The following is a 12,093-nucleotide window of genomic DNA, read 5'->3' as shown; positions in this document are numbered from 1 at the left end:
GACATTCCAAAAGGGCTGAACAAATAAATTTAAGGCTTTTTTAATATTTTCATTCAAAATATTGTAAAATTTTGCAAAGATTTTATTATTTAACATTACAAATCAGACCAACAGTTGCGGAATATCGTCAGTTGAAAAATTAGGACTTATTGGAAAACACTTGAAACAAAGTAATATCTCAATTAATTTTTTTTTTTCATCAATTATTCTTTTTATCGAATAAAGATTAACGTACTTTTCGATTGAAGATTTTGAAATGATTTTTAGAGATGTTTTCAAAGATTTTCGCATATTTTATCAATTATTGCTAACAAGTGAACTATTTTTAAATAACATAGAAAACTGATCACTATTCAAAAGTTTTTACAGATAAAATGGCTTCAAAATTTACATAATCCAATAAATATATTCAAGGTTTTTTTTTTCATTTTCAAGTGCCCCTTCAATCACCTTCAATTTCACACTTCAAAACCACCTAATTGACGGGCTGGGCACGAACATCCAACCTCTTCTAACCGCTTCTATTTCTGAAAAGCCACTTACTGTCTGGCAGCGAAATGGTCCATTCCCCTGGTTAGAGGTAACCTATTTGGGTGTGGCCACACCTCCCGACCTCACACACATTGATTGGCACCTTATTGATTGTTTTCTCGAACCTCCTGCTCTGCCGCATGAAACGCACGTTCTTTTCGTTTTCTTCCTGATAGATTTACGACGATACGTAGGTCTTGGTGAAAATACGTATGTGCGATGTACACTCACGCAATCGATCCGGTAATTTAAAGTGGTTTGCGTTTAGACGCGTCTGACAGGGCAGGAATTGTATTTTTTTTATCGTTGGAAAACGTCGTCATGGTTTTGGTGAAGAAACGGTTCAAAAGGAGTGATTTGCTAAGGGGACGCTCGTGGCTCTGTTGGTAGGGGCGCCAGTCCATGACTTGTAAGCAATGTGCTTGGGTTCGAGCCTGGGCAGTGGTACTTTTTTCTGATATACTTCAAACTTTTTTTCCGTGCTCAACTTTTCACCGCCCCCTAATTGACTCGCTTTTGCCGTGTCACTTTTTCACCGGTCGATTATCCGGAACCTGTTGAGTTACGTCAATGGCCCCAAGGTGGGGGGTTCCAGTTGGCCGACCCCAGATAAGCCAATTAGAGTGTCGGTCTTGGCACCACCAACAGAAAAAAGCTCCAAACCAGACCCAAAAGATTTATGTGGTGCTCACCACCAGAGTGCAGCACACCGTGTTTGCCTATCGTTAGGCGTTCCGTCGTTACACGAAAGCGTTGCGTGGGCGTGGGGAAATTTACATTCAATCAGCTGGAAAAACACACGCGTTTTTGCTGCGAAATCTTTCTCTTTCTTCTGAAAACGAAGAATTGAAGCAAAAAAAAAGTTCGATTTCTCCCCACCCAAATGACGACAGCTGGGAGAAGCTATCAAAAAGCAATCTAACAGACGATAAAACTTGTTCAGATTTTCCGATGCTCTTTCACTCGCACACGAGAGTGTGCTGCTCATTTCTGAAGAGGAGAGCGAGCGATTCACTCACTTGAACCTCGCAGACCTCAGTTGGGACGTGAGATTCTGTCGGTGTGTGCGTGTGACTTCATACAAGAGTGATTGTTAAGAGTTTCGTGAAGCGATAACGACCCAAAAGTGGCAATAAAGGATGTCACAATTTACATAAAACAACGACCGGAAGATTTTAACGGGGTTGAAAGTTCGGGTCCTTTTGGGGTGGCGGGTAAGAGGGAAAACGGAGAAAAGTCAAGGTTGAGGACTGGGAAAAGGTTTTTTTTCTTCTTCTCTGTTTTCATTTTGTTAAAGAAGCCTCTGATGGGAAAAGGATGCAACTTTTCGGGCAAAGATTTCATATTTATGAGGCGTTTTCCGAGAAAGTGTACTTTACTTGATTGGAAAGTTATGACAGTTCGATGAAGAGCGTTTGGGGGTAGTGTTTTGAAAAGTGGGTGAGTTTTGCTTTATTTTTAATAAACATTCTTTTATTGAGATTTAAATTGAGATTTTTTGGATGGACAATTGGCCCAAAAGTTTCTGAGACATCGTCATCTTTTTAAGCCACTTATTTTTTTGATTTTCTCTAAAAGTCTCAGCAACCGTTAGTTCAATCTTAATTTTTTTTTTGAAACTTATAAGTTTTTTCCGATTAATATTTTCGAATAAAAGATGAAAAAATCACATTTATTCCAAAATCACATTTATTCCAAAATCACTTCAAAGTGATCGCATCACGAAAACAGTGCGTTTAATCAAAAAATGAAAAATCTCCCTTCAAAATCTGGTTGAAAAATCAGAAGGCATTTTTTTAACTTCATTTTAATGAAAATAAAAGTCTAATCAACTGAAAACAATTTAAAATGCATTTTCTATCACTAAACATCCTTTTAAGCATGTTTGGGCTCGAAAACGAAGTCCCCAAAAAAAAAATGAGAAAATGGTAATTTTTAATCGAAAGTTTTCATCGGCAATTTTCATGAAAACTTATGATTGCAAAACAACTGGCTGGTACAAAATTCATTTTGAAACATTTTTTTTTTGCAATTCCGTCGGGAAACTACTTACTTTTCCTGTCATTCTTGAACAACGAAATAGCCTACTTTTCTGTACCAAATATAACAGAATCGAATAGCAACACTTTTCAAAATTAATGCTGAAAAGTTCTACTTTTCAGCACTGAAATGGGTGCTGAAAAGTTGAACTTTTCAGCACTTGTTTCGAAAAGTAACACTTTTCAACATTTTTTTAATTCAAACGATTTATTGACAAAAAACATGAAAATTTGACATAAAATTTCACTCAATGGGTGTTTTTCGGAATTGCAAAAAATGTTGTATGCCGTTGCAAAACTTGATTTTTTCAGCACTCTTCGTATTTATCCAACTCGGTGAACCTCGTTGGATAAATGTACGACTCGTGCTGAAAAAATCCTCTTTTTGCAACTTGTTGCATAAACTACTATTGCATTACCAGTGCCTGTTATTTAAACTTTTATAATTTTTTAATTTTTTTTGCCAGAGTTTTTTTTTTGTTCAGAGACAAACTAAAAAAAATATTTGCAACGGCCTAAGTTTAAGTTTAATTACATTTCAAAAATGTAGATTCATACCTTAAAATTCTCAACTAAAAGTATTTCTTATTGTTATTGTGTAATATTATGCAGAAGAAATTACTCCTTTCTATTCATATTGAAGATTTAATCAATTTAAAAAAAAATGTTTGCCAGATTTAAATAATGGTTGAATATTACCTCTTTTTCGATGTAGTTTTACAACAACCCAACAATGGTCACATTTTTTATTTTTCCTGCGTACAAAATCAACTATTGTTCTACGAAAAACATTACTTTTCTTCTTTTATGTTTTTCTTGTTAATTTTTTTTTGTTTTGCAGTTATTTTATTAATTTGCTCTCAATATTATTATTATTATTATTATTATTTTATACGAATTATTTCAATTTATGTTTAATTATTTCTAATCTAATCTAATCTAATCAGACCCTAGCGCAGCCAATCTTGCGAAGGGATCCTGGAGAGTGCCTTAGGTTAGATGACGCCTAGCACTCTTCTTGTCATTTATTAACCCTCTACTGCCCAAATTTTTTTTTCGAAAATATTTATTTTTCCCGTGTTCAGGAGGTCATTTTGAGCAACTTTTGTTCTATGAAAAACTTTACTTCTCTTGTTTTATGTTTTTCTTGTTTTATTTTTAGTATTTTAATTTGCATTAATCTTGTTATGTTTATGTTTGTTTTTGGTAGTATTTGGCCTATTCTACCACCTAATATAATTACATTTTGCCTATCTAATTTTTTCACGTTTTTACAGTTACTTATTCAATTTTTTGCATGTTTTTCACATTTTCTCCTAAAGAAAGACACCATCATCATTTAAATTGCCTAAAAATGCGTAGAGGCATAGTCTGGGGCACTACAAAAATTACTGCATACTTCTTTTTACTGAAAATATAGGAAATGTTAGTAAAAAACACAGCCAAAGTTGACCCCTAAAAAAATGACATTTTTAAAAACATTGGCAAAGTCACATAAAACAAGTTAAAATTCCAACCCTGAAATTTTCTAAAATTTTATGAGTTCTTCTTTCCAATGCTTTTTAAAGATCAAAAATCGGTTGGAAAATTGATTTTTGGCGATTTTTTAGATCGAAGCCCGTCTAAAGGCGGGGTTGGGTTGTAGAGGGTTAACATTTGTAGTGCGCCATTGCATTAGAATGCATTGAAACATCACAAGCGTTAAAGCGGCCAGGCCTACTGCGTAAAGCCGTATCGCAGAGATGATTCGTAATTGGGTTGAGTTTGAGCACTGAGTGTTCGAACAACAACACAATTCTGAATCGACAGGGGAGGAAGAAGCGTGGGGACACACCACCATACGCTCCGAGATTTGGTTGTATTCGTTGGGAGCACCATGCTAAGAAGGTTTGGTACTCCGGGACCCTCTGGGATGGGACATTGTATTTCCACGAATGCCCTTGACACTATTTGCCGTGGTTATAGCGCCACAACTCGCTCTCTGTAACAGTATTCCTAATTCCAGTTCACGCTCACCAAGTCGTAATGGCCTAGTGGTTAGCATTTTTGCTTACCAATCCAAAGGACGGAGGATCGAACCCCGCCTCGAGCGACTTTGATTTTTCGTTCATATTCATCAGTTCAAATTTATGTGTTCTTAACTTTCTCGTTGGGAGCAGATGGGAATCGAACCCAGAACCATTCGCTTACAAAGCGAACACCGTAACCAGTCAGTCACGGCCGCTCCTCTTTCAATTTATGTTTAATTATTTCTTTCATAAACACAAATTTAAAAATTACAAATTTTATTTAAAGTTTTACATTTAAAAACATGTGAATTTACATCTTTTAATATGATATTTCACATATTTCTCATAATTTAACCCTTAACAACCCAACCTGCCTATAGGCAGGCTCAAAGCTCAAAGCTTCGGTCTAAAAATTCGTAAAAAAAAATCCATTTTTCAACCAATTTTGGATCTTTAAAAAGCATTGGAAAGAAGAACCATTGAAAATTTGAAAAAATATCAGGCATAGTCAGAACCTCATCGCATTTTTCAATAAGTCAAACGAAAAAAGTATTTGGCTTATTCGACCAACTCCTTACATTACTTTACAATTTGGGCTTTCAAGGTTTTTTCATGTTTTACAGTCACTTTTTTTAATTTTTGCTTGATTTTCACATTTTCTACTATAGAGCGATAGCATTTTCATTTCAATTGATGAACAATTGATTGAAAATAGATTTTCGGCGAATTTTCAGACCGAAGCTCGCCTGGGTTGTAGAGAGAATTATGAGAAAATTGTGAAATCACACATAAATAGATGTAAATTCACACGTTTTTAAAGGTAAAACTGCAACCGAAATTTGTACCAGGCTCATGAAAAAATAATTGAAAATTAATTTAAATAATTCGAAATACCAAAGATAAACATTGAAAGAAGGTTAATTTATCAACCAAAAAAACAGTAAACATCAAAAATACATATAAAAAAAACTAAATGGAAGATGAAAATATACAAAGCAAAAAAAAGTAGTAATCCAGCTGTGTGTAAAGGGCCTGGGTGTGAAATAAATGTTGCATTATTTTATGAAATTCTATGTAATATTACACCCTGGAATATGTAGCCCATCAATATGGGAAACCTACTTGACCGAAATGTCAAGCTCATATATGCGTTAATCCTTTCAGTTCTTCATCGGTCTGATGGCCGAGCGGGCTAAGGTGCCAGTCCTGCTGGGTTTGGAACCCGTCGGTTGCAACTTTTTTTTTGTGTTTACAAAAATTGTACATGCAACGTGTAATATTAAGTGTCTTTTTTGACGAAGCACATCACCTTCGGTTTTGCATGCGATTTTACCATCGGATTTTTTGCTGTATAACACAGGCCAAGATACGTTTTTATGGAGAAAAAGCTACACGATTTTAAATGAGATATGTTCAAATGATTGAGAGTTTACAGTGTAATTAACGCTCAAATACGTGAAAATACCTTGAAAAGTGGTTCCAATTTCCTCACGAAACTTTACATTCCAAACCAATCAATCTCACATGAAACCCCGCACTGCCGGAACAAAGCACTTGATTTAATCTGCACACTAAATTTTGTCCCCTGGGAGAGAGAGAAATTTCCCGTCCAGCTGGTCGGTGGTCAAATTTTTCACATCGTCGCCTTAATTTCAGTGTTCGTTTGCAATTTAGATGGAAAAGGTTTGGAGTTTTCGCACACACACAACTTCCTAGGAAAAAAAAACATAGGAAGGATGGCTGGTTGTGATGGACTCCGGCTGTGGGACACAGCGGGAGGGCGACGGGGGACAGATCCAATAAATTAATGTAGATTTAGGCCCCGGTGGTCAGTTGGTAACAGTGATGGGAAGAAAAGAGATTTTTTAGAGTAATTTCATCAAATTGAAGAAAAAAGATTTTTTTTACAAAACTTGAGTAATTTAAGATTTTTACTTAAATTGAACAAATATTAAATATAGAAAGTTATGGATACATCAATCAAAATAATTGTATGGGCGTAGCCTTGAAGTACAATGTGGAAGTTCCTGGATATTTTTGATTGTATCTAGAATAATAAAATACATAATAAAAAAAAACTAGTACCATATTTAAAGGATACACTTTTTAATGAAATTTTAAAGAATTTCAATATTCGTAATGTCTAACATTTTAATGAAATTTTCAGGTTCTATGGTCAAAGTTCTCTTCCAACTCTGCCCAACTCGCCCATTTAGCAATGGAAATTAAATCCGTTAGATAAATATCCGCCCGGACCGGACAGCTTCCAGGCAAGTCCGAACACAACTCCGCACCCTGCAGCGTCCTCCCCTCCCTGTTTCATCAATCATTCACCTTCCAACCTCCTCTTCCGGGCAAACGCGCTCTGGATTTCATCCTGGCGTCCAGTTATATCCAGTCAGCTGGAACTGACCCCCACGAAGGACGACGGAGCGTCGTTCGCGAAGTCAGCTTTGCATTGGATTTAAATTTAATTTCATAGAATAAGTTAATTTATGGAAAGTCCACTACAGTGAGCCACCACCACGCGCAGTGCCCGGAGTGACCATCCGGGTTTAGAGCTAGTTGATGATGCACGGAAGGAATTTTGTTTAGTTAAGAGAAAAAAAGTTTTCCAAAACGAGATTCGAACCCAACCCCTCAGATTGAGAGCACGCGCGCTTACCAACAGAGACACATCCGTCATTGCAGCGCATCGCGCTACAGAGCCACCACTTTCAATTTTCCCTCCGTGTCTAATTCTGGCAGTTCACAGCTGTCCGGTTCAGTTAGTTTACGGCGAGATGTCGTGGTGGTCACCACCGCGTGTTCTACCAAGCGAGACAGCACAGTGAGAGGTCATAAACTTGAATAATGACATTCCGCTATTGGCGCGAGCAAGTGTGCGCGCGCTCCAACGCGCGACTCCCGCATCCGCCCACTAATTAATCCTGTTCCGATATGTTGGGACTCTGGGAACGGGATACAATGGGACGACATAGATAACATAGCCGGTGCAAAGTAATTTTTTTTTTTATATTTTTTTTAACTTAGTTAAAAGTACTTGAAAATCCCTACATTTTAAATATTCTGTTTAATTTTCAAGCATTGGAATCTAATTTGAATAAATTTTACACTGTTTTTAGGCTATTTAACAAATTAATAAGTAAGTAGAAATTTGGCTAACAAATTCGAAAGGGTTTATTTTTTACAAACTGAAAATCCAAAATTTTGGACTGACTGAATGTTAGTTTGTTTTGATTTTGTACACAAATTTTGAATTTTTTGTCAAAAGTATTTGTTACTCAAATATAACAATTTTAGATTGATTCTCACAATTGAAAATATGCAAAACATTGCCCTTTAATTATGTGATATAAATTTTTGATGTTTTTAAAAAGGTGGCTTGAAATAAGAATTAAGAAAATTTTGTACAAAATTTGTAAATACACAATGATTGGAATACCCTAATGCTTCACCAGTTCAAAGATTACCTCCTCCAAAATCTTGCATGAAGGCAACAAAACACTAAAGTTTTTTGATTTTTTTTTCAGAAAATATAAATTTTACCTATAACTTTACAATAAAAATGCGCATATTAAAAATTTTATGTTTAAAACCATTGCATTTCATCAGAATGATGAATGAATTATTTCAATAGTCAACATTCAAAACTGATTGATAGCAAAATTATTGGAAAAACATTTAATAAAAATCAGGCCGTTTTTTCATTATCTGTCATTTGCCTTTCTTCAGGGGTTGATGAATCTAGAATGAAATATTTCATTGGCCAATAAACTTTAGAAAATTCTTAAATTCAGGCAATTATCTGCTTAATTAACCTGCTTTTTTTAATTTAAATTTTTGTATTTTTTAAAATTTGGCTGATTTTGCTTTCTGTGTCTGATCTTATCGAAACAATTGACAAGTATCAAAATATATTATCAAAATATTGTACAAAAAAGGGTGAAAACGGCTGTCCTTATTTGTTCCATGTGTCCCGATTCACCCCAGTTGACGGTGCATAAAATGCATTTTTTTTAGAAAATTCCAGAATAAAAAAAATCTTTAACCAAAATATTTTTTTAAAAAAGGTGAATTAAAAAAAATAATAGTGGTTAAATATTTTTTTTTTTTATGTTAAATCAAATTTGCAATCAAAAATACTTTAGGGGAATTTTCAATATAACGCCCGAAATTTCAGTCTTGATTCACTGCAGATGAAGGTACAGTGCCATCATTTTAGGAAATTCAAGAATAGACAAAAAATCTATGACCAAGTTATAATTGTTTTGCAAAAACTAATTTTCAAAAAAAGCAATCTGAAGAAGGGTGAAAATGATTTATTATTATTATAATCAAATGTGCTATCCAAAAATAATTTAGCCAGGTTTTTAGTATTACCTCCTTTTGAAATGTTAGTCTTGATTCACCCTCGATGACGGTACATAAAATGTCAATTTATCAGAAAATTCCACAATAGACAAAAAATCTTTGACCAAGTCATATTTTTTTGGGAAACAAACAAAAACAAAAAAAAATATGATAAAATAGGGAAAAAAACTATGTTTTTATGTTAAATCAAATTTGCAATCAAAAAGTACAATGGTAAAATAATCAATTCAACGCCTATTGAAATGTTAGTCTTAATTCACCCTAGATGACGGTACATAAAATGCCATCTTTTCAGAAAATTCCAGAATAGACAAAAAAAACTTTGACAAAGTATTTTTTTTAAAAGCGATTTTCAAAAAAAAGTGAAGAAAGTTGAAATCATATTTTTATGTAAAAGCAAATTTCCAAAAAAAAAATATATTAGTGAAATTTTCAATATTACGCCCTTTTCAAATGTTAGTCTTGATTAAAAAAAATCAAAATATATTTATCGAAGAGATCAGATCAACAACCCTTAAAGCTTTTACTATTACTACTATTAGTACTATTTTTAAGATTGAAAATTGTGTTTTTCGAAAAGATACTTTAAAATTGCTATAACTTGAAACCGGTAGATTTAATTAAAATTTCATAAAATTTAATTTTGCATTTAAAAAATGTTTTTGAAATTTCGCCAAACCATTTTTTCTTGCAAATTTTTTTTTGTTCAAAAATATATGCTTTTGGTATTATTTTTTTATTTTTTTATAAAATTAAAAATACCAGCCAGCACATTTCAATGAAAAAAAGTATGAAAATGCAATTATTAGTTTCCAAAAAATTTAAGTTTTGAGGAAAAAACATTTTTTTTAGCCTTAAAAAAAACTTTCAGCGGGTACAGCGGGTCACAATTCAAAAAATTTAAAATATTTTTCGACAAACTTAAACATGTTTAAAATGAATATAAAGGTAGGGAATGCATCTTAAAATCAGCTGATTAAACTCAAAATATTGTTAAAATTGTGTATTATTTCGAAAAAATATGTTCTGCCCCCAGATTTTTTGGGCCGATTTTGAAACTATGAAACATATTCGCAACAGCCTCAATGATGAAAACTCAAAAAGTCGTGATTATTTCATATAACTTTTTTTCTAATAACACAACTCGACATTTTTTAAGTTGATTTCAGTAGACGCCTCAGTTTCTTCAAGGTATGATATATTTGGGCTGCCTTATCACGTTCCAATCGACAGAAATGAATTTTGTAGAATTCCTTTCTAATAAATAAAATTGTAAATTTCTAGTATAAATGGTTCGGAATTATCTTGAGTAACCATGCGCACCCCCTTAATTTTGCTACCCCCATAGATAAACGTGGATGCGCATGGTTGCTCAAGATAATTCCGAACCATTTATACTAGAAATTTACAAATTTATTTATTGGAAGCGAATTCAACAAAATTCAATTCTGTCGATTGGAACGTGTCCAGGCAGCCCAAATCTTGCATACCTTGATGAAATTTAAGCGTTTACTGACATCAATTTCAGAAAAGGTCGAGTTAGGTTGTGATAATCTAAAACTTTGCCGAAGACTCCAAATCGATAAGAAAATTTATTCTCAAGATACAGATTTTTTTTGATGATTTCTTTTAAAGAAAATAAAATAAAATTGTTAAATTAACAATTCACATAAAATCTCATGTAAAATTACATCATTTTTTGTAACAGTGTCCTTTAAAACATACACATTAGAATAATCCTGCCAGCGACACACAAACACCCCCATCCGGTCGTGTCATTTGCGACGATGGTGATGTAATTCCGTGGCCCCGGAACTCCCGGCGGGGCAGCATCAGTTCACTGCACTGCTGACGACACTCGCGCCTAAAACAGAGCAGAGAACGTCCACGTCAGTGTCCCTGGGTGTTGGACACTGGGATTAAAATCATTTGCAGCGTGGTCAGTTAATTGCTTTTCGAAAATGAGCCCCGGGTCACGCACGGTCTATAATTATGCGAAAGTCAACGGGGTCCGAAATAATGGTGGAATTAGAGGATTATTGCGCGGGGGTTTTGAAATAGGTAACTATTTCGAGCATTAGAGAGTTGATTTGAAACAATTGCCGACAGGCTTTTCGGTGGTCTTTTGTTCTATTGTTTTCACGGAAATCTAAGATTTATGATGGTTATGGAGGTACTTACGGTCTTCCCCGATGCAGGACATTCCGGGCGCCGTCGGAACATTGGGAAATACTGAAAGAAGAAGAATTAGAATAAAATACATTAATTTAAATTTCATAAATGGCCAGCCCCACTGCATTGTGTTTACTGCAGAGAGGATTTTGAGAACGGATCTCATTTCACAGAATCTAAAGGGTAAGAAGGAGACGTGGACATACCGTACCAAACGCTCCGATTTATTATTTTAATTTTGATATGTGGATGCTGTTAAGTGTAATATGCTGTATTTAAGCTGAAAATAAACAGGTAAAAACGTTCTGGTAATTATTCTCTTCAAAAACAACACTTCATCTAGTCTTGAAAATTATCTCCCTACATCAAAAAAGGCTCCTGTGCTCTCCATTAAGACACACTCCAGCGTGATTGCTAAACTGTCACGGGCGTCGCCGGACCATTTATCGCTTTCCATCACAATTTTCCTGTTCATTTTTCCTCCCCCTTTCCCCCACTCCACTCAACTCAACCTCAAAAGCTGGCAAAAAGCTCACAACCGGAAGCGACATCATCGTGTGACGCACATTTGAGAGTCCTGGGAAAGCACCCCCGCGGGGGGACGACAATGTCTAAGTCATCAACGATGAGACTTACACAATGTGTCTGAAGGAGGAGGAAAAAGCTCTCCCTGTCTCAAGAGGATGGCGCTCCCTGCCGGTGGCAACCGGAATGAAAAATGGATTCTGCGTGGAAATTTGGCCGCAAAATCTCGCCATTTTTTGCGTTTTCTTGGGCCGGCTTTTATTTTTGCCAACCTTGAAATATCCCTCAAGGAAGACGATTTCGGCGCCGGGGGTCCCAAGGTGCAATTTGTAACATTTTTCGTCTTATTTCAAGCTCGTTTTTTTTATTCCTGGTGGGGATTTTCGGCGACAGAAAAAAAAGGAAAATCACATTTTTCAGCTGCAAAAGCTGGGGCCGCGCGG

The 12,093-nt window shown here is 35.0% G+C and overlaps 1 protein-coding gene across 5 annotated transcripts in view; it reads right to left on the bottom strand.

Annotated features, from left to right (window-relative positions):
• The window catches only part of LOC120422672 (atypical protein kinase C), a 237,970-nt gene that overhangs the window by 102,277 nt on the left and 123,600 nt on the right, over window positions 1-12,093 (bottom strand). For all 5 annotated transcript variants that reach the window (XR_008211954.1, XR_008211955.1, XR_008211956.1 and 2 more), the window contains exon 4: window positions 11,135-11,185. Coding sequence is in view for 2 of the 5 variants with exons in the window: in XM_052707106.1 (XP_052563066.1) it covers window positions 11,135-11,185 (51 nt within the window). In the remaining 3 variants the exon portion in view is untranslated. The remainder of the gene's footprint in view (window positions 1-11,134; window positions 11,186-12,093) is intronic.

Source organism: Culex pipiens, chromosome 2 (assembly GCF_016801865.2).
Source record: "Culex pipiens pallens isolate TS chromosome 2, TS_CPP_V2, whole genome shotgun sequence".
Classification (NCBI taxonomy): Eukaryota; Metazoa; Arthropoda; class Insecta; order Diptera; family Culicidae; genus Culex; species Culex pipiens.
This window is presented reverse-complemented; position numbering and strand designations above follow the sequence as displayed.